Consider the following 23972-nt stretch of genomic DNA (forward strand, 5'->3'; position numbering starts at 1 on the left):
TTTTCCCTGTCTTGGCATGGTGGATTAATATGTGTGGTTCCCATGCTTGCCAAAATCATCCGTAGATATCTTCAAGCATGGAGCTGTACGAATGCTCTTTTTTCCCTCCTTCCACAATATGATGTGTTTCCTTTTTTGTGTGTGTTTTGATCCCTCTCTTGTGGCCAAGCTGTGCCGTGGTGAGGCGCGGGTTCGAGTGGCGCTCCTGTGTTATTTTTGGCAGCAGCAGTGGTTGGTGGCTGTTGAGGAGAGAGGAGACAGAAGGGGGATAGCATGAAGCCCAAAAACCGAGGCTGTTTAAAGGATTTCTGTTTGAAGGAATTGCTTTGCAATGATCAGAACCTCATTATGGATGTGTGTGCACCCATGCGTGAATACACGAACACAGAAAAAGACTGGCATGCACATTCATTCATTTAGCACTCCACTAACACCTCATACATGTATGTTCCCATTCACAGACAACACACTCTGGCATGTGAAATGCTTTTTAAAATTTTTTTAATAGAATTAATACTATCCATGTATGATGGAACCGACATTTAAATGTCTGGCCTTATTTACTTTTCACAGTTAGTGTTCCTGTCACATGTGAACTATTTCTTGTTTGTCAAACACTTTGCTAATGCTCTCTCTCCTCTGTGGGAGTCAGTCTGAGACATGCCGCCTGCTCAGGCAACATGCAGTGTCAGACATTCACGCTCCTCCCTCTACGCTTCTGAAAACACCATTTGAAAAAGATTTTCTCTAACTCTATTCTTGGCCACAGATCAAGAGAACGTTATTACTCTACTTTATTTATATAAATATATATATATTATATATATATATATATATATATATATATATATATTGTGGTGGGAATGTGTGTGAACGTATGTATGCGTGTGCGTGTGCGTGTGTGTGTGTGTGTGTGTGTGTGTGTGTGTGTGTGAGGGTGAGTGATATGTAATTGTGTATGTATGTGTGTTAACCCACAAAGATATTTCAATTTCTTCAGAATATTAAATAAACATGCAGCAGCAGCAGCAGCTTCAGTGAAGCGCTGACTGCCAGTGGGTTTTGGGTTGGATGGGTGGCGGTGCTGGTGGTGAAGGGGGAGAGGGGGTTTGTGGCCATGGCTCTGGGGGGGTGAGGCAGCTCATGGTCAGGGCCCCCGCCGGACACACTGGCGCCTCGCGCTGGAGGACTTCTGAACCACCACACTCCTCCACCAAAACCCTGCCAACCCTGGCTCCCTGCTCCTGGTTCCAACCCAAATCACTCAGTTCTCTCATTTTGACTCTCTCTCTCTCTCTCTCTCTCTCTCTCTCTCTCTCTCTCTCTCTCTCTCTCTGTCTGTCTGTCTGTCTGTCTTACTGTCTCTCTCTCCTCTCTCCTCTCTCCTCCCTCCTTCCTCCCTGACTTTTTCCTTCTTTAGTTGGTCCAAATCCAGATTAATTAGCTGTTTGGTCGCCTTCTCTTTTCTCACTTACCGCTGTACTTTTAGTGGCAGGTCTATCTGATTGTCTTTTCTCTACCTTTTCTCCTGAGCGTTTTGTGTTTTTGCAAATCTACAGCTCCTTTTCTGCACTGTCTCTCTTAAATCCCTTCACTTAAAATGTTCCAAGGTATTTAGTAGCTTGAAAAAAGCAAACAAGAATGGTTTGGGCTGTATATCACTCAGAATACCATCATACCATCAAGATAGTAAGCATTTTCAAAAGGAAAGAACAGGAAAGTAAAGGAACAGTTTAATGGTGCTATATATATTTGTAAGGGCATTATGTTATAATTGGCCATCAAGTGTTTTTACAGCCAATAGATATAGGACTGTTCCTCTTGTCAATGAAAAAAAAAAAAAAACGTTTCATTGTGGTCAAAATTAAGTGAACCATGCCAGTTTTACTGCATGTGCTCTCACCATAGATATCCTTAAAGTACCTTAAATCTGAAAAAAATAATAATTTTGTCACAATTACTAAATGTGCATTAATGTATGATGAGAAATACTTGTGATCACTGCACCTACTGCTGCGTATAATTGAATTATGGATGTCAAACATCTTAAGTAGAGTGGATATGTCTTTTCGTGTCACACATGCAATTTTCTTAACTTAATTTTCCCCTGGAAGCAATTTGTCATCCGGAGGCCATTAAATGGGAAGCATATTATCTTTTTAAAGGGGCACAGAGTCACCCACAACCCTCCCACAGTTCCTATAAACAAAATGGCCTCATTTAGTGCCGCATTTGGAGCATCGGGCAGTGAGGGAGGACTCCTTTTAAACTTTAAAGGCAGTTCTGGGCTAGAAAGGGCCGTGACATTGTATGATTAGAGTTGGAAATATGAAAAGCACTCCAAGTTTGATGATGCAAGCCACACAGACTGCTGTTTGTTCTGTCAAAAATGAGAGGGTGGTCTAACCTCCATCACCAGTGTAATAATGACTCGGCGAGGAGAGATAGGAAGCAGTGCTGAAAGATACAAGATTGTTGCATCAGCTGGACTTAAAATCATATTGAGTTTACTGCATACATGAAGAAAAGCATTTAATCACTGAGGCACATCTATTGTACTTTCCTGTAACATCGTTGCTGTTAGCCCACCAAGGCAAATTCCTTACTTGGCCATACACACTTTTCTGATTCTGGTTTCTTTAGTGTAAATGATGGCTAAAAGTGATAAGCAAAGTAGACAAAGTACATATATATGATAGCCTGACCTTTTTACCTCTTAACCTCTCTTATCTGTTGTGTTTTCCTCTTCCACCCGTTTTAAGCCTGACCTCTCCTTCACTTCAGGTCATGTTATGGTTCATTCAGGTCAGTTGACCTTTCCCCTTAACAAAAAAAGCCTTATCTTGTTTTTACTTATGGCCTGACTGCTGAGCCACTGGGCGTGCTGACATTCTTTTCCCTTTCTCCCCCCGCTCTGCCACAGAGACCCAGTCACACCTGCAAACACCTGTGCTTTTGTCCTGCCTCCCACAACCCCCCCCCCCCCACCCCCCAGCTCTACACTCCCCGTGCCTGTGGCTGTGTCAGAGCACAGTCCCATTGTTTTATTTGACTATTCAGTTAGGACCAGATAATAACGGGAAATGGAGATTCATTAGCATTTTCTTCAACACATCATGATGAGTTGTTCTCTCATTTGGAACAGCTGGAATCACAGAAAGTCCCTGGAGTAATTCATGGAGTTTATGTAACTCATCAAATCCTATGGCTAAACTAAACATTGCTTTAGTAAATGTTTTAAAATTGCTCCTTCGTGTTAGTTAGGTCAGAATTGGGCTGTGTGATGGCTTTAACTGGTGTGTCTGGAACAACCTTTTTAGTCCAACAAGTCTGTGAATTGCAGTGATTTCTTTCTTTAAATGGAGTACAGGGGCACGAGTGATCAAACCATATGGAACAGATTGTCCAGCTTCTTCTTTTGACCCTATGTGTCACTGACTGCATGTATATTTTTCTTTTTATGACCTTATTTGAAGCAACACTTAATGTTTCCTGGCTTTCTAAATAAAAGAAGTAAAAATAAAGTTAAGGCTACAGTATGCCACCACCATTGCTGAGGGAGTGTATTTTAAAAAGGCAGAAAATACCAGTAGCAGCAGAGGTTTTTAAAGCCACTGACCGTCTTCTTAACCCCCCACCCTCACTCGCTGGCCTGACACACCCTACCCATACCTCCTTTTGCCTTTTATGTTGTGGACTCGACCATGCGCCCACTTCAGACCACCATAAACATGTCGGTCCCTGATGACAGAGTCGGCCCCGGGACGTTTTATATAAATTGACCTCAACTACAGCTCATTAGAAGCCCTAAATTGGAACCATGCAGCCTGGGAAGTGTAAATGTTTCAACAGGAGAGTCAGTAGCTTCAGGGGGGTTCCAGCTGTACAAATCTTCATAACTGTGATGAAACTCTTTACTTTTATATTTGAAAAAAATAGATATTTAATACATATTTCTGAAATTGTGTTAAATGCTATTTTAACCATCACCTGTAAACCACTTTGGTTAATAACATATCATAAAGATTCACTCTTTTAATAATTCTTTATCTGGCACTATTATAGTACACAACACATCTGCTTCATTTAGTTTTTCCAGATGCTATCGCTCTTTTAATGCAAAGTGGGCAGTCCATCCACCTCAAGTATTTGTATTAGTCTGCAATATAACCTGAATGACCTGACTGGACAGAAAGACCCACCAAGTTCCACTTTAACTTTTCAACTTTAATGTCATCTACAGTGGCAGCACAGTCTCAAATTGGAGATTTTTGACAAACTTATATATATTTGATGGTCAGCTCAGCTTCTCCTCTGCATTCTTATCTCCACATCACGTCTTTCGTCCTGCATCCTGCCTTAATTGGGGTCCTTTGTTTGACCGCCTCCCTCAATAAACAATACAACCACAGCTCCTCTGTCCTAATCCCCTCTTCTCCTCTGTCCTGACTCTGCTGGAGCATCGCTCTCAGTAATTACCCCTCTCAAGCTGGAGAGTGGAGTAATTGTCTTGAGTGTAACTACAGTGGCTGTCTGAAAGGGGGTCATTGTGTGGAGTTAAGACTTCACTTCAGTGGACGGCTTTGTTTGTGCTGCAAAAGATAATGAAAGTATTTGGTTGGCCACGGTGAGGTGGAAATATAGTAAGATATGAAAAGAATGACAGTGAGTGAGGAGAGGAGGGGATGAGGTGCGGAGGAGGGAGCTTCATGCTCAAGGAGCGACTGCTTTTAATTTTCTACGTGAAACACTTTTCTCAAGGCGTTTTATGCAGAACACAGAACTTCTGGAGTATTCCGCAGATTTTTTTAAACGTTATTACGGTGCATAACTTACTGGAATAAAACTGAGCAATGTGTTGGTGACAAAACCACAGATTAAATATGCACATTGAAGCGATACTGGCGTTAAAGACCCGCTGATCGCCGTCCGATTCTCTGAATGCCCGCATTGCATTGTGGGATATGGGCTTTGCATGCGCCCCGCTCGGATCATATCATAGTGTTCTGTCTTACAGCATGCTGTAATATTTCACCGGTTATAAGACCGAAATAATATTATTAAAATAAAGAAATTAATACCATGATAACATCAAAATAAATGTTGATAGATAGCATTATAGTTTTTTAAAATATCAATAAACAACAAAGCAATCCATCTTCCCTGGTAATAAGACCGAAATAATAACATTAAAAGAAATACATATAAACCAGGGGTGTCAAACTCAACTTCCCTAAGGGCCACACTAGAAAATGAGAATCACATCAAGGGCCAGACATATAGTTTATTGCTTTTATGTCATGGGAAAAGTCAAATATCTTTGACTGTATTATTGCATGTTTCATATAGTCTTCTCACTTACAGTTTGGTCGACAAAAATGACGAAGAAAATGCCAAAAACATTTGGAAAAAGCGTAAGAAATGTCGGAAAAAAAAGTGACAAAAAGTATTTGGGCCAAAATGTATTGTGAACCTAAATGTATATAGGGGCCGGATCAAAATTAGCAAGGGGCCGGATGTGGCCCGCGGGCCTTGAGTTTGACACGTGTGATACAAACCATAATAAGATCTTGTGAATAAATGTTGATTAAAACAGTGGTTATTGGGCTAGAAATACCAATAATAGCAAAGCTGTATACAGCTTCTCTGCTGCAGCCCAAGTAGCAGAAAGAATCATGCTGTGATCACAAAAGATGCTTCCCATTGAAATACATTAGTTTAAAAAACACGCTGACCGTCACGAAAAAAAACAAGATAAACGTGTCCGTGTACACGAATCAGTAGATTAAATTACGTGGACATTTCACAAACTGCCGTGAGACTGGGTTGGAATAACACCAGCGGAGAAGATGCCTTTGAAATGTCTTTACTTTTGAAAGCACCAAAATTGTCATGATTCCACACCACAACTTTTACAATGTTCACCTTTACGAGGTTTAATGCTTGATCACTATTTACAATATCTTATACACTCATTTCACAACAAGTCAGCAAACAGTGGTAATTCAATTCTATGATGATCAAAATTATGAATAACAAATTAAGCTCTTATGTTTATGTTTCTTAATACTGATGCAACATAGAGGTTTTTTTCATCGTGGAAAGTTACACAAGATATAGAAAATACATAAAAAAGTAGAAAAATAACACACCTAACAATATCTATATATTGTTGTAAATATATAGTATGTACAAACAAGGATGAACCCTTATTAATCATTACTTTGCCAGGTGTGGAAGATTTCACAATTGAGAGATTATATAGAAATAGTTTACACGCACATCTAACTTCAAGATCTATAAATAAATCTTTAAAAACACAGCCCCAAACTCCACGTTATAACTAATAAATAAGGAAAAAGAAAGTCTTTAATGCATTTTATTTTCTTTTTGGCCAGCTTCAACCATCTTGCATTAATTCAGGCATTATACTGTATATCCTGCAGGGTGCAAGATAATCTTCCATGTGTATAATTTAAGACATAAATTAGATTATTTATGTAAATATGAAATTAAATTAGACATAGTAAGATGCAAACAAAAATGAAATGCAAAACATTTTACTCCAAAATGTCTTTGGCAACAAGAAGCAGTAAGTAAGACTGTCCATTGATTGTTTTAAGAATAATGAATAAGTATCAAAGTACAGCTGTGAATCAGATTTTTCTCTAGACATGCAATGCTCCATCAACTCCATCATCCTAACCATAAGTCTCCTTCTAAAACTACTTTCCTTTTGCGGCTTCAGAGCTCTTTTCCTTCTGCTTTTGCAGATTAAATTTCCCCAGTGGTTTGTCTCATTTGAAAGGCAGAAAAATGTGTGCATGAGTGTTTACTTGTGTGTGTGTGTGTGTGTGCATGTATATATGCATTATTTTCTTGCACATTTGCTCATAGTTATTTCTGTGCTTTTGTATGTGCACATATACATGTTTTCTTTGTTTCCATGTACATCATGGCTTGGTTTCTCATATTTATGTGTGTATTTGTGTCTGCCTGCATACATTTGTGCATTGGTGTATGTTTGCAGCTTGCTCATATTTGTGTGTGTGTGTGTGTGTGTGTGTGTGGTCCAGAGAAAATGAAGTGATTGCTACCTGCAACATGCTCAGTCATTTATCATTACAAGTCTTTTTAAACGTGGTCTGATATCCTTTGCATGTCTGGAAACAAAATACTGTCTTTTTAATGTAAAAGGTGATTGATTTTTTCCACCATAAAACACCACCATGTCTCACATAGTACTGGATAGAGGATTTAATGAAGTCAGATCTCCAACAGTCCACTGGTGTTCTCAACTCCATTAGGTGTGCCAGTCTTCTCATCTCCGTTGGTGATTTGGTCAGCGACAGTATTGGTGGGTACAGCGCTGGTGTTGAGCTCTGTGGTCTCCTCACTCCGTGGATCTGTCTCTCCCTCCACAGCTACAGCTTTGCCCTGTATTGCAGAATCCGCATGGGTCTTCTGGTGCTTGGAGAGGTGGTCGCTGCGCGTGAAGCGCTTGTTGCACAGTAGACAGGTGAACTTCTTCTCCCGCGTGTGGGTGCGCACGTGCCTCTCCAGTTCGTCCGAGCGGGTGAAACGTTTCCCGCAGAACAGCCAGTTGCAAACAAAGGGCCGCTCGCCAGTGTGCCAGCGCAGGTGGGCTTTGAGGTGGGAAGCCTTGCCGTAGACTTTCCCACAGCCTGGGATGTGGCAGCTGTGGACCGGCTTCTTCCTCAGGGATGCAGCCGAGGCCCCCAGCCTCTCCAGCTCCTGGCAGTTGGGGCAGTCACATGAGGACCTGGTGGGTGCACCCCCTCCGTAGCCTCCTGATCCCCTAGCAGGCTTTAGGCCCATGGGACTCTCAATCAGCCCTGCACTTTGCACAGGCTTGGGCTTGTACATGTCCTGGGGCAGCATGTGCTGAGAGGGCTGGAGAAGGTGTGAGGAGGAGCCCAGTCCCACAGAAGGGTAAGGAGCTGGGTTGAGTGGTGTAAAGTCGGTGCTGTAACTGGGCAGTTGTGGGCTTAGAGAGGCCTGGGGTGCCACAGGCTGCAGGGAGGCCTGGAGGCCTCCGTCCGCCTGGGGCTGAGTTGATGACAGCCAGTTGGAGTTGGGGTGGACATCCCACCAGGAGGATGTGGCATTAGCTGGAGCAGCAGTAATGCCAGGGTGGATACCAGCTTTATACCAGGAGCCATAGGGGTGTGTCATATCCAGCGAGGTATAGACACTGGTGAGGCAGTCGGCCGTGGCGTGGGCCTTGGACACTAAAAGAGACGGATCCTGGGAGATGGAGGTTTGGAAGGAGTGGGAAAAGGGGTTATATTCTGTAGTGTAGCCTCCGGCTGAAGGAGGGGGGCTTCCAGTGGGGGTAAGCAGCCCGCCACCTCCTCCTCCTCCAGCTGTGGTGAAGGAGCCAGTGTAGGAGTCTGCCAGGCCACTGCCGTCTGCGGTCCGCCCGTTCTTTGCTGTCTGAAGGTCAGAGGTCATGATGTAAGGCTTCTTGACTGGAGTAGCGTTGCTGATCTTACCGGGTGTAGCCGAATCCCTGATGGGGCTTGTGCTGCCAAACTTGTTACAGGTAGCAGTTAACATAGCCAGAGGACTGGAGCCATAGCGTGCATCTTCCTGGGAAGGAGGAGACAAGGGAGAAAATGAGACTGAGTCTGTCTGCAGGAAATGGCTGCTTGCTGCTGCTGCTTCTGTCAGTGTCAACTCTAATAAAAAACTTATGTCAGACTGCCACCGCTGGTTTTTCCTGCTCTCTCCGTTTTCAAAGTGGTCAGGGCAATTTCAAGCAGTGAATGTTTATTCTTGTGAAAGGTTCTGCTCTCTCAGCAAAGAAGGAATTCCCTTTTAACACTTTTTACAAGCTATTCTTAATTCTGCATTCATGTTTGCTTTAAACTTTTTCCACCTGCCTTCACAGTCTCCAACATACATGAACAAACATTGTGTGATCATGTATCATGTATATGTGCTAACTGTAACTGTGTCTCAATTATAGCAGACACAGATATCTTGTCAAACATGTTTTTTCCCTCTGGTGGTCACTGTGCATTTGAAGATTTAGACAAGGTAATGGTGCAATGGTCTCACTATTGTTCTGTTTAATTTTCTTATAGATTTTTATGTGCCATTGTGTCTGTTTGTCATCATGTTGATTGTCAATTTGTGAATTTGTATTCAGAATCTTTTCACACAGGAATTTCACTTACATACAAAATATTTTATTTTCTAGTATTTCCTTTTCCATGTGGCAGGTAACTAAACAACATTGCACAACATATCAGACTTTAGACACAGATATAACTAATGAAAAAACACTGTTTCTATTCCTATAATATTTCTATATAACTTTGCTGTGTTTCTTCAAAAGGTAACGGTGAGTTTACTGTTGTTATTGTACTTCAAATAGATAGTTACCTGCTGTTGTGTCAACATAAGACTATTGTGAGAATCCTATGGGGAATAAAAAAATGTTGGGAAGTTGTCTTTTTCCTTCCAGGCGCACCTACATCTCTTTTTAATCCTAGCCTATAACTTTTGAATGAGTGTCAATAGAATATTATCATATCTTTAAGACGTGGACCAGGATCTTTCCATTCAGACTGACTCTCCATTCAGAGGTGATTAGTGGTTATCTCCTTCTCTTCCAACCAGCCCCGGGGTCAGCCCAGTTTTCAGGTAAATTATGTTTAATCGCAGACTTTAACGGCGCCTACAATCCCTGCTGTGCTCTTTATTTTTTGCTCCATCCACTACAACTGTACAGCTTCTGGTGGCCTTGTTAGATAACTTGTTGTTAAAGTATCTTTATACTCTTCTATTTGCTCTTGGATATAGGGTTAATTGATTATGCCTAGAGGAAATGTAAATCCTAGGCTAATGCAAAGATAAACAGAGGTTAAAATGTGAGTTGTAAAGTTGTTCAGTGCTGAGTCAAACTCAGTAAGCAGCTCCCCCTTAAATTGCTTTAACTCACCACCAGTAAGACCAGTAAGATATTTCTTCATTCTTCAATGCACATTATATTTTCATTATCCCGCTATGTCACAGATTTATATTCAGTCATGCATTATTCTTCAGACTTCAAATAGCCTATACCTTCAAACCAAACTGCTGTAGATTTCCTTATTTAAACTTACAACTACATGACTTTAATATAAATTCTAGCTGGAATTACAACAGCATTCACATCACAAAAGTTTGAGTTTGTATTCAAGAAAAAGAAGAAGAAAACTCTACTTACAATTACATTCCCTACCTCCAGAATAGATGCGGCCATCCCTGAGAAACAAAATCCTAAGGAAGCTGAGGGGAGCGGGAGAAGCGCAGCTCAGAGTCCCGGGACAGTTTGGAAGAAGTTGGGCACTCCCGCGGGGAAGTGTTTTGAGGCACGGGGAGCCCGCCCCCTAATTACAGGCTATGGGCTCTTTGAAGACTCGCTAAGAGGCAATAAAAACCGAGAGATGGAGGAAGCTGGACGGAGATTGGTGGATAGAAAGAGGACATCCCATCTCCCCAAACGGAGAGTGTCGAATCATTTTTCAAGATAAATGCATGAATGGGTTACTCATCAATCACCATGTGGACATTATTTCAGTTTCACTGGCATTATTTTTTCCACTGGGATTAGTCCAGTGGAGTCTGAGGGCAAAGACTACAGTTTAACATCATCTCACGGAGAATTATCTTTCCGGATAGCAGATTTAGACATGTTGTAAATTGTATTCATGCTGTTAGAAACATTATTATAGGAGCACTGTAAATAAGAAGCGAAACCCCCACTAAAGCTCTCTCGCGGTGTCCTCCTGAGAGAGGAAGAATAACAAAAGAACATGTAGCCTCGGCCTACGCCACATAGAAGAAAAAAAATTAAGCTGACCGAGTCTGTGGTTTCCATCCGAGATTTTATTATTCTGGTTTCAACCCTCTTTCTGTTTCCAATATTCTTAAATGCAGTTAACTGCCTTTTTAGACATTAACTGTGATGGTTAAAGAGACTGAACTACAGAGACAAGCGAAGCAGGAAAGGATCATGTCATTAAATAAAATAAAGAAGAGATTATCACATCAAATAAAATGAATTCAAACAGCGAATTCCCGAAAAGGAGGGGGGGGGGAAGACCCGCAAGAATTGTTTCTTCAAGACATTTAATGAAAAGAGCGAACAATGATAGAGGAACATTTGAAAATGTAAAAGATATAAGGTCTTTTTTTTTCAGAATCTTCCAGATAACTATCTGTCATAATTGAATATGAGTCTGGTTGACAATATTTAAGAGGAAAATATGTAATTGGTCTTATTTTGGTGACTTATATTTTATCCCCAAACCCCATGTAAGCTAATGGCAGTGGTCTTTTTGCTTGTTAAACTAAAATTACGACTAGAATCCTAACTCTACTGATTCATTATACACCTTTAGCTTTATCAAATAGGCTATTTCAGAGAATTATTTATCTTTTATTTTTTTAAACTGCAAAATAATTACACAAACCGACCAAAGTCTTTTTTATGTCTGACACATTTTGTTATTGCATACATTTACATATATCAAATATCAATACAGTAAACAAGCAAGCATATAAATGTAGTCTTGAATGCATTCATTTTCAGAACAACTTTATGGTGTAGCATCAGTGTCAAACTGAACACACAAAATATTTAAAAAAGACTAATCTAAAAAATAAATCTGTATTTTGTAAGAAAAATATGCTTTTATTTCATATGTTTAAAGTAATCTAATTTAATATTCTATTATTAAACTTTTTAACATTTACAAACTAAAGATACATTTTAAAAGTCAGGTTTGCTATTTAAAAGGCATTTTAGAATTTCATTTATTTGGTTGACAAAGTCAAAAACTCAACTTTCAGTCTCGGGTGAGACAGATTCTCAGCGCCTTTTTGTGGGCGTCTCGTTTTCTGAAGGAGAGCACAGAAGATTAAAATTGTTGTCGAAAATAAACATATAATTTCTGTCCTTATTTTCTCCTCAATTACAGGGCATGGTCAGAGCTGGGCTTGTCGTTCTGGAGAGTCTGGCCCTCACATGAACACAGCGGCTATATTTGGCAGTCTGCTCTCCAACTGACCTTCATCCCTTTATTTTCTTATTCCAGAAGGGGTGAGAGTAGAAGAACAAAGGCTGCTACATGCAGCAGTTTACACTGTTGCACACTACAGGATTATGCTTGCTCGCAGTCATATAAACCTATAAACCTAATCTCAAACTGAGGCATTTCTATCTGTCTGTCTGTCTGTCTGTCTGCCTGCCTGCCTGCCTGCCTGCCTGCCTGTCTGTCTGTCTGTCTGTCTGTCTATCCATCCATCCAGATACGTGGCAATCTTTTCACACTTTCTTAGGCATTTCCTTCCCCTCTCATTTGACACATGGTGTGTTACTGGTGTACATCTTTAAGTGAAGTGTTCCTTTTCTTCTTGGCATTCATTAATGCTTTAAATGTTTTACATTTAAGTGAAATGAGAGGGGAGATATAAAGCTCCTATATTGCCGCAAAAGTGGTCCGCTATGCACCGCTTTTCCTCATTTTTATAAGACTTGTAGTAATCTAAAACTTTGGCGTTTTCCCATTTACAGTTCTCTTCAAAAGAGAGCAAGTGAGATGTATAATTAGAGAATGCGTTAAGCTCTTAACAGCCTCTTCAAAAAGCTTTCTCTGCTCTATTTACTATTTTCTGCTCTGTGTGGTTTAGATTTTTGGGTAGGTACAGGCACTGCAGGCACTGTTGGGTGGGCACGATTATGTTCCCCTGGGCTGATTATATGTTTTGTATGGTTAGTTATTGTCCATATGACAGCTATCAGTTGTATTAGTAGGTCCAGGTTTTTGTACTGTTGCTAGCTCATTAGCCCCAGCCGGTTGGGATGCAGCAAGTGGCATGTGATTGCTGAATTAACAAAAATCATAACGTTTTTTTCAACTTCAAAGTCATTATCTATGCTTTAGTTGATTTTGGTTCAACTAGGCAATTGATAACATACATATAACTCAAGCAAGCATGTTGCACCTTTTTCTTACCATGTGGCCAGTTGCCCTCAGAGGATTCTGGGTATACATCTCAGATCTCTGAACTGTGTCTCTGTGTTGGGAGCTCAAGTAACTAGATATACCAGAACTTTGTTTTTGAGTTGATCAGTGGGTTTGATAGTTAGTGAGCGGTCTTAATAGATATCATTGAACTTGTTGTATTCAGACTAAACGTCCTTATTGTGCGTGCAGGCTGCCTGCCATATATCAGACTGTCACAAATTTTCACATTCGTCATGAACAGACACAGTTTGCTAATTGCTGTTTTTTATTTTGTTTTTTTGAAAATAAATTATAATGTATTCTAAAGCCATGTCATCAACTTCTTGTGCATTTTATCATTGGCAGAATTTTCTGCCTTTTTGTTTTCAGAAATTGTTTCACTTTGGTAAAAAGCAGGAAGCAACATAGACTGTCTCCATCATGTTCACCAGTGGTCAACTTTTCCGTGCAAAAGCTTCTGTCGTTTCACGCTGGCCTGGCAGAGATTCTTCTTCTTACTCCGCGCTATAGAAAATGAAACCACTCCCAGTAACAAGTTTGATTGAAGTGATGGCAGTGAGTTCGCAGTTTGTTTTCCTACAGAGGAGATAGAGACTACTCATTGTCTTAACATTCACCTTTTGCTGTTGTCACCACAGGAAAGAAGAAGTGTTGAGAGTTTAAGTAACGTAAGTTCTTGTGTACCGAACGCTCAAGTGTGTGAAAGGGAATCAGAAGACAGGTGATGAAGCATGCGAAGGCAGATTTCTATTTACATACACTACTCTTAGGGCTAGGTACCGAACCTTATTGTACTGGAAAAAATGCTCGGTCTTGTTTAATTGTTCTTTAAACAGACAATTGCTCATGTAACCATCATTTGTACACACACTGTATTAAATTAAACTCTTGTACGGCTGCTTTGCGTTGAGACAACATTAAACACTGATGCATTTGAGAAGTTTTAAGTATTCTGTTAAACTAAAGTAGTTTATAATCTTCAAATTAGGGTCTTTAAAAAAGTATGATTTTAGTACTGGTACCAAAAACTCAAATATTACATTGGCAGGCACGGTATCAGAAATCTTTAAACAATATCAAGTCCTACCTGTTACCGTAAATAAGTATGTATGTACTTGGTCTTTTTGAGTATGTCTACTGAAATGTACTTCAAAAATGTTGAAATTACATTAATTGCACAGGACACGGCTGTTCGCCTAAAACTAAAACAATAAAATCTGAACTCTTTCCTCTTAACATTTCGAAATCACTGTGTCTTCATTTCCATCAGTAAAGTTTATAACAAAATATAGGTAGACAGTCATTTTAGAGAACTACGTATATGCTGGTAAAGACTGACTTCTATTGTCTTTTCTTCATAAAGTAAGTTAAATATCAGAGTACTAACTTGAGTAGGAAATTGCAATAGTCTGCTTAGAAGCACTTCTGGCATGCAGTAATCCCAGTAGCTTTGTTTTGAACACTTTAGTACCAGCAAGTTCATCCAGCAGGCATCTTTCTTGAAATAATAGTGAAAGGTTTGCCACATAGTTTGTCTTGGTGGAAACACGAAAGCACAGCAGCAGTACAAACAATATTGAAACAAAGCAGTCGCACTCCTTAGATAGGCTGTCTATACATCGACATCACATGCTTGGTTTTAAAAGCATTTTTCTTTTCGGGGTGAATGGCCTTCTGTTTTTTGCATTGGTATTAGATTGGCCTCTTGGTATCATTAGGCTATTAAAGCAACCAAGTAAGTGTGTATAATGGTGGATCAATGGAATATCTCGCCATAATGCATTTCCCTTGACATTCCCCTCTGGGCTGCAACCCTCAGAAAATTAACAATGTTAATAATACTGCGACGGAGGGGGAAAATTGAAATGATTAGATGTGTTTTACTTCGCTGCTGATGGAAATGTGGTGAGAGGGAATCAGGGTCAGGGATAGACTTGCCTTGCAGCATGACTCCGTGCTATTTTTCCAGGCTGTGTGGTCAAAGATTCAGAGAGCTTGTCAACGGAAAATGAGAGAGCGAGAGAAGTGGGGGAGAAGAGAGAAAGAGGGGGACGTATAGACAGAAAGACCAGGAGAGAGAGAGAGAGAGAGAGAGAGAGAGACAGGGTGGTGGGTTATACAACGCACCAGTGAATATCATGTTCATTTGCACTGCTGTTGATGCTGCTGATTATGGAATCACGTGTTTGTTTCTTATGCCTTTTTGAGTCAGACATGAAAAGCGACAACATGCTTTGAGGCATGTTGGTGGTTTTAAGTATTCAACCACCAACAGGCTGCATTTCAACCAGTGGACAGAACATATTCAGTCACCAGACATTACTTGAGACTCGATTTGGACTTAGAAGTTGAAGACTCGTGACTTGACTTGTGCATCCTAAAGTCCTCAAACGTGTTCGTAAAATGAAAATGAACTCACAAGAAAAATACAAAAAAATAGTCGTGATTGCGAGCAGGGCCCCACAGAGAATGCCTATGTACAGGGTTCAGAATTTTTGTAGCGTTCCTGCTGCTTAGTACTAATGTTTTTTCTAAAGAGCAAGATAATTCCAGTTTGACATCCCTAACCCCAGCAAAGTTCATTCCCGTCTCACTGTGATGTCTCAGTGACCACACATTTCAGAAATAATCCCACATGGCACGGGGGAGACATTAATTGTATTCCTCTATGAAGAATTTTTTACTGTTCGCAGAATGACAGAGTTATTATCCCACTTTGGAATTCATAAATGTTGCTGTTCTGGGTATTACATGCACGTATCAGCTCTAGAAACACAGAAGTCCATCTACTCCCAAACAAATCCCAGTCCACCGCCTTCTTGCTGTATACAAGCCGACATCTGGCCTGTAATCTCCCTGTCTGTCGAGGAGACCTGTGGCCACCTAATGACCCCCACAGGCGTCATGCATGCAATTGCTCAGGATGGCGCAATGACAGTGTCTTTCAATATCTCTTTATACATACTTTGTAAAATGAGAGGGAGTTTGAGGAGTGCTACGCTTTTCACTGGACACTGCAGGTTGTCTTGGGAGCAACACACATGCAGTTCGTCACCGATGGACATGTGGTTGATCCTTAATATCTATACTGCATATTAGAAAAAGCATTTGTATATGTGATACAATATCCATACTAGGATTTCATTTAAACTGATTTGATGGTTGATGTGTGGTGTGCTTCTTTGATGGAAAAGACATTGGTTGTCAATGATACTTAAACACAGACTTAAGTCACATACATGACAACTTCACACTTGATTTGATTGACTTGACTCCCTTAATACTTGATTTGTCTTGAGACAAATGACTTGACTTTAAAGACAAATATTTATTTATTCGGCCTGTGCATTATTGTTCTCAGTTATGTAAAAATAATTATTACTGTAACACAACTTTGAAAGGAAAATGGTCATTTTCATGGTCAGCAAACAGTCCAGACCCGAGTATACAGAGGCAACATAACACACCAACCTCCCATTACTAGTTTCAGTACGGTTCATACGAAATGATTGTCAGATCATCAAACATATCTAAAACCCCCTCCTTCCACACCTTTCTTAATAGTTGTAACTTTTCGAAACTGGCAGTTCAACAAGCAGGCCTGCTTCATGCAGCGTTTGGCTGGGTGTGCAGAGGTACAAGAGTCAACAGGATATACATTTCTGTCTCAAACTCTCTGATTTTTTGCACACCTATTTCTGTCCCTTTTTTTGTGTACAAATAAGTGCAACACCATGAATCCCTTTGAGGAAAGACTGTCCAAATGTGTGTAATGTAATTTCCGTTTGTATGATTACTTCGCCTCTCCTCTCTCCATGGCGGCAGGCTTTTCGTCTTCACCTTCAAGTGTGGCCAGTATAAAGAATTGGCTTTCAGACAAAGTCAGAAGACACTTGACTTGAACCTTGCCTTGGATTTTCCCAAAAAACCTTAAAATCAACTTTCTCTTAATGTGTTAAAAGTTAAAAATCGAATGAAGTTTGTAACAAATAGAACAGTTAAGATTAAAAAATCATCACAACCCTCGTGAAGATTATTCAGCATGGTGGGCTGCATGTGAAAACCAAGTCACATAACAAAACATCACCACATAAATACTCATTTTAGTTGATTAAGCCATGTGTGGTTGAATCCAGGGAGGCAGAAATAACTTGACTTAACTGATAAATAACTGGGTGATTTAAAGTGCATGTTAACATACAGTGTATGTGTGTTTACACGCTTCCACATGTTTCGTCTGACTTATCAGTTAGCCTAAGCCTGTTTCCTTGCTGTGATCCTTCTGATCAATTAGCTGCTTTTTCTTCTCACACGTTATCTCTTTATTGATTTCTTTGAACAGGGTCCTGTCAGAAGGTACTGAGCTGCACACCGCAGGGTAGCCCACCACCTTCCCCTCTCCCCCTGCTGATTTATACATATTTAGTCAGTTCCCCCAGACCCTGACAGCAGCTGGTGCTGAGGTTAGGGTGGGAGCTCATTACTCCTTGGTGGAGCTTTGCCAAAAGGAGGGGAGGGTTTTTTAAAGGGAGTAAATTGAGGTTTTCTTTTTTGGGTTACTTTATTTCGTACGGGCAAATCCGACTCCATGCGTCGTGTGATCTGTTCCATGTGTCGCGTGTGTGCCACCAGCAGTCATCTCTGAAAATAACTTCCGTCTAACTTGCTTGATTTAATGAACTCATCTCTTGGATGTGCTTTTTTCCCACTGAAATAACCAGAATTTTACTCTGTATTTGGGAAAGCCTCTTCACTTTTGTGGTATGAACTTTTTTTCTTAGTTTTGTGTAGAAATAAATTTTGTTAATGGTTTACTGCAATTATGTCAGCTGACAGTCTATAAAAACTTATAAATATAAAATATAAAATATAAAATATAAAATATAAAATATAAAATATAAAATATAAAATATAAAATAATAATAATAATAATAATAATAATAAAATATAACTTAAATACTTAAATATAGCAATAATCTATACTCCTTTGCTCAGGTACTTGAACTTCACTTGAGTATTTCCATTTTATGCCACTTAATACTTCTTCTTTATATATTAGCAAATATTGTAATTTTTTTTCCGCCAACATTTATCTGACAGCTGCAGTTACTTTTTGCTTTTCAGATTAGCATTTTACCTAAAAAAACACACAACAGGCTTATAAAATAAAATGCCTTGTCAATGATTAAATCAATGGCTCCCAACTGTTTTGGTTTGTAACCACTTACAAAACCATTGGAGACCATTGTCACATTTCAGATGTCAGTTCTTTCTCCTCTAAACTCGTCAGATGGTTTTATATATTCACACTAAAATTAAGATTTAAGAAAACTCATAAAATGCCTAAAGATTTGTCTAGTAGAACTTAGTTTTTTCTACCCCATCTATTATTAATCAGGACTTTTACTTGTAATGGAGTATTTTTAGATTGTTGTATTGGTACTTTTACTTAAAGTATGGTAAAGTATTGGAATACTTCTTCCACCACTGCCTGTTCTTTTACAGGCATCACTTATTGAATCTATAAGGGTCTGTAGCACAACTATAACTGTGAGTGTTTTATGCCTATATGAAGTTTTTTGTTCTCCCTGATGTGATCTACTTTAGCTCTGTGGTCCACCACTCACAAGACAAAGCCTCCATCTCTCGATCTCCTTTACTTCTAACAGAGGATTGTTCAAAGCTGTACATTTGATGTCTTAGTGCCATAATGATGTGGTCTGGGGAACTGTTTATTTATGAGAGACATATCAGCTATATGCTCAGCAGGATAGGGATTACATCTTCAGTGGGCCAAAAGAGTGCATTCGTCTCTATGTTCTTAGACGAGTGACCAAGAGTATCAGATGTCCCCATCTATTGAGTGATTGTGTGGAACAGAAGTGAAGTGTTCTTGACTCGTGTTTCCTCTTCAGGAGAGGAGACTGATGTGGGGACTTCCTGGTGAGACTGATCAAGAACAGAGAGGGGGTTCAAAACAGGGTTAGAAATAAAGGGGTTGTGAATTTAAGCAGGGTTCAAAACTGTCAAAACCGGTGCTTGATAGGTGCAAAAGGCCCATAGTTTGAATGTGCACCAGGCTGGAGTGGAAAAATGCTGTAAGAACTCATAGAAAGAGTGAGAGGAGTGGGCAGGGCATACAATACAGAAATAGAATGACATTATAGGTAGGTAAAATAAGCAGGCTGTACCTAAGGGACTTTATTACTTATAACCTAAAACCCTAAAATCAAAACAAAAAGGCCAAGCCACACCATATGTGTGCAAGAGGAAGCTCAAGTCTTCTCTCTTTTAGACCACCCAACGCTTCACCCACACACTCTCCTGAAAACACTGAGACTGCAGGACTGAATCAACCATACTTCACATATTTCACAAGATCTTGGAACTAAGTTTAATACTTTCAGTTCATCTATTCTTTCATTATTGGGAGACCAAACCACACGACTGAAAACAGACAGATTAAAGGTACCGGGTTGTGCAAGTTTACTTCTCTTGGATGAAAAGTGTCCTGTTCCTGAACAAAAGTTTAATCAGGAAGCGAGATGGGAAATTCAATCTAAGAGATGAACAATTTCTCCACCCTGACTGGGTCTACTGGAGTGCAAATGTAGAAATTCTCCCAAAGCGCATGGCGCTTTGACTGAAAATAAAGAAGAAATCTTCCTTCCCCCCCTGAAGCCACAGCATGTGGTCTACTCTGTTGCTGCTCTAAAAATGGCAGTCGGGCGGCCTCGGGAGAAGCCCAGAACAGCTTCCACCGTAATGGCCGTGTGGGTGTGGCCCCTCGTAGATGGCTTTTGAGGGGGCCCCTCCCGGCCGCCCGCACCCCTTGCCAGCGCCCAAGGGCTCCAGGCTGCCTGACCAGAGACACCGCGATGCGGCCCACGCTGAACCCAGGCCGAGCCGGGCTAGGGTGGGCTGGGCTAGGCCAGGGCCAGGACAGGCTCCACAGCTGCTTCATGGCAGGTTCCTGCACTCCTGCCCTCTGCTGGGGTCACAGAGAAATAAGACAACATCGAAACATTGCAAAGAAAAGGAAAACAAAGTAGCCTGTCAAGTTGTATTTCTGAAAGACTGAAAACCTGACAAACACAACCAGGTCTTGTGTGTTTTTATTATTTATTTATTTGTTACTTTATGAAAACATTTTTGTTTGTCCATTTACTGTATACAAATTTTGAGGTTTTACTTTTACTTGAGTATTTCCATTTTATGCCTTGCCACAGTTCAGAGAAATATTATAGTTGTTACATTTGTCTGACAGCTATAATCACTGGTTACTCTGAAGATTAAGACTTTAAATACAAAACCTTTGATTGGTTTATAAAATATGATGCATTGCTACATGGTAAACTACCAGACAGTAAATAAATTAGCTCACACACTGCCACATTTTTCTGATTATAATGTACTTTTACTTTTTAAAGCAGGACTTTTACTTGTAATTGAGTATTTTTACTGTGTTGTATTGCTGCTTTTAGCAACAATGTCTGAATACTAGTAACACCAAAGCAACATTTGAAGTAAAAACAAACCCAGACAGTATGTGCAGTCAGTAGTAGGTGACTGGCAAAGACTGACGCCAAAAAATGAGAAAATTAAACGAGATGGTACGCTATGTGCTACCATTTCCACTGTTTTAATGTGGTGAAGAAAAGGCTTTAATCCTTAAAAGGATCTTTGGCAGGTCAAACAAACAGTGAAATTCCATGTACGCATCCTGTAGAGGAGCAGCCTGTCATTGAAAGAAACATACAGCAACAAACCCTTAAGAACACTGTGCGTCTGAGATTTTTTTTTACATCTTAAAGCCCTGTAATACAGAGAAAACTGAAGTTTTGAATGAAGCTTTGCCGTGTCTTATTACGTTTGAACACATCTTATCTAAGTTGCTCAGTTGCTGGTCGTGTTGATTTTTAACACCATGGCCTCTACAGTGGATTTGCACCATTGCACAGGTTGAGTTTTGCATGCAAAACTGCACATCTGATGGTAATGCTGCCTGAACGGTGATAGTGAATGATAGGGTGAAGCCAGCCAGTCACCTTCTGGTTTGAATCAGTGGAAGGAGATCGGAGGGGGTTGCTCTCGGTAGGTTGGCTTTTATTGCTTCTCCCCTTTGGTTTTAAACAGATCTGCCTGTTTGTGGAAGTGTGGCTGGTGGTTGGCTCCTCAGCTGGCAAGGCAACAGCGTTTAATTGCTCTTTGTTGTGGCGGGTTGGGGGAGAAGGAGGCCCTGTGGTCGCCGCTGCACAATGGCGCTTTGGCCTGCCAGCACACACGCACAAACACACACATTAAGACACATGGATGCACCTATACACTCAGACAAGCGTGATTTGCGTACTTGAACACACATTGATTAGCATGCAAGACCAGATGCACATTTGCAACTCAGTCGATTTTTCTTAAAATTCACATCTCCCAATAGCTTTGCATTCTTCATTCTCTCTGTCTTTTGCTTTTGGAAAAAAGTAGATGTTACCGCTTACAAGCCACCATATAATAGTGCACATGGGAAACAGCTTAATGGTGTAACAATGTTGGTTTATAATGGATTAACTAAGTGTTGGAGGAAATAAAAGAGGAATTACAGGGAGAATAAACAGAAGCAGCATGGTTTGTATATTTGTGCTGTTCTGTGAATGGGCAAGCATATAATTATCACATTTACGGGGAAGAGCTGCTGAATAATGGGTCAAAGTGGGTGTAGTAGTAGGGCGGTGTATCCACCCTGATCGGCCCCTTGCAGAGTGTGTGTGTGTGTGTGTTTTTGTGTGTGAGAGAGAGAGAGAGAGAGAGAGAGAGAGAGAGAGAGAAACCTGAAGACATATGATTAAAGCTAAGATATTATATCACATGATGAGCTAATGTTTGAATAGCCAGCAGCAATTCCATGTTCCTCTAAACCAGATCACAGTCAGATACTGTGACCTTGTGGATCACACCGTCTCCAGTGATGCATTTGTCCCAGCCAAAAATGTCTTTGCCTTGTTTACTTTTCCTGCAGCCCCTGCACGTGTGTTTATCCAAATCTAAAGTATTCTTTTTTTCTGCGCCTCCGTCACGGTGGCTTTTTGTGCTCAACTGTGGTGAGTTTTGTGTATTTTTGTGTAATTTACTCCTACAATTGGACGAATGATGTGCTCTTGTGCTCTGCCCGGCCCCCCTCCCTCCTCCTCTCCCCCTCCCAGAGAGGTTCTTTTCCATTGATGCACTTACTGTAAAGTGTTCCCTCTGCCTCCATTGCTGACCACATCAACTTGGCCAATCACTGATGACTCATTATACACACATAAACAGAACAAAGCACAGTCATCACAGTTACTGCATACGTTTACACATGCAGCACGGCAGAGTGTCTCTCCACTCCCTCTATCTCTGTTTTTTCTTTTTTACCCTCCCCCTCTTTATTTCTCTCTTTAACACACACACACACACACATACACACACACACACACACAGCATGGATGCACGCAGAATGAACACAGCGCTACGCCACTGTAATTTTTGGAAATGAAAATGGAAACTGGCACCATTTAGGGAAACCAATAAAGTAACCTCAGTTCTATACGTCTGCCAAGTGGTAGAGGGGATTCAACTGGAGAATATAGAGTTACATCTAGTCTTTAGGTTATCATCCAGATAACATCATCTACTTTTATACCAGGGATACAATTACATATCTGCTGCTACCCTCCTCTCTGCCGTTACAGAAGCAGGACATCAAATGAAACATATTTTGTATCACTTGGGATGAGCTTGTTCCTTGTTGATTTATTGTCGTACAGGTTTTCCTCAACAAGACAATATAGTTCAGCCAGTTTAATACCCTTTCATTAAGTAAGTCAATGTTTACATCCACTGGCAGCACAGTTAACTAACAGTGGATCAGTGAGAGGGACATGTTTTGATTTAGTTAAACACTTACTAATTGTGACCCCCATGGCTGCTGCGATTAATTGGTTCCTGCAGAATGCTGTATATAAGAAAGGAGATGGAAGAAGGCAGATGGGCCAGTAAGTTTAATCCTGCCTCTGGTAGAGACAGGAGGTAATTGGGTAATGATCATGTGGCCCTCTGGTACTGATGTGGTGTTGAGAGAGCAAAGGAGAAAGGAAAAGAGAGAGAGACCTGAGCTTCAGGAGAACCACTAAATGTTGCCACATTCATCCACGGCAGTGACGCCACGCCACACGCCAGTCACACGATCAGCCACACACACACACACACACACACACACACACACACACACACACACACACACACACACACACACACACACACACACACACACACACACACACACACACACACACACACACACACACACACACACACACACACTATCTTTCTCCTTCTTTAAAGCACTCACACATCAGGTACAGTAGCCTACACACCCACATGTACGGTAGCCAAGAGAGCTAAATGAATGCACACAAGCAATTAAAGAAAACATATTCACCATTTTGAGAAAGACATTGACAAATTTAACAACATATAAGTGGCATACATAACATACAGAAAACACAAGCCAATATAAAAACACTAACACAACAACAGAAGTTAGACATAACAATCGCAACTCAAGATCCACTTACTATAGCTTTTTCAGGGGTTCAGTTGTGCTGGAGTTCAGCCCCATCACATACACCTATGCTCTATATGTCATCAGGGGATGTTTAACTTAGGACATCTTCAATAATCTATATTTCTTTAAATTTGTCTTCATCTTAATAATTCAAACATGACCCCAGCACATAACAAATCCCAATTTAACCCCTGATTACCACGCCACAATAGTGATAATGATGGGAGCAAAGAATGAAGGTGGTGTTAATATAGAGCGACAAAGTCAGCATAGAGAGGAGATTGGGATGGATGGATGGATGTATGGGTCAATAAAACATCACACATTGGAAAAAA

At 40.5% G+C, this 23972-nt stretch overlaps 1 protein-coding gene across 2 annotated transcripts; it reads right to left on the minus strand.

Moving 5' to 3' along the window:
- Positions 1–5850: 5850 nt before the first annotated feature.
- On the minus strand, positions 5851–10330 carry sp7 (Sp7 transcription factor). 2 transcript variants are annotated; one of them, XM_039797646.1, is made up of 2 exons: positions 10253–10330; positions 5851–8613 (listed from the first exon to the last, which is right to left on the minus strand). In XM_039797646.1, the coding sequence occupies exons 1-2, from the start codon at positions 10271–10273 to the stop codon at positions 7267–7269; spliced, it is 1368 nt and encodes a 455-aa protein (XP_039653580.1). In that variant the 5' UTR covers positions 10274–10330; the 3' UTR covers positions 5851–7266. The 2 variants fall into 2 exon arrangements, with proteins under 2 accessions (XP_039653580.1, XP_039653579.1); XM_039797645.1 differs by having other exon boundaries at positions 10238–10330.
- Positions 10331–23972: the final 13642 nt, after the last annotated feature.

The sequence above is a fragment of the Perca fluviatilis genome, chromosome 4, assembly GCF_010015445.1.
Source record: "Perca fluviatilis chromosome 4, GENO_Pfluv_1.0, whole genome shotgun sequence".
Taxonomy (NCBI): Eukaryota; Metazoa; Chordata; class Actinopteri; order Perciformes; family Percidae; genus Perca; species Perca fluviatilis.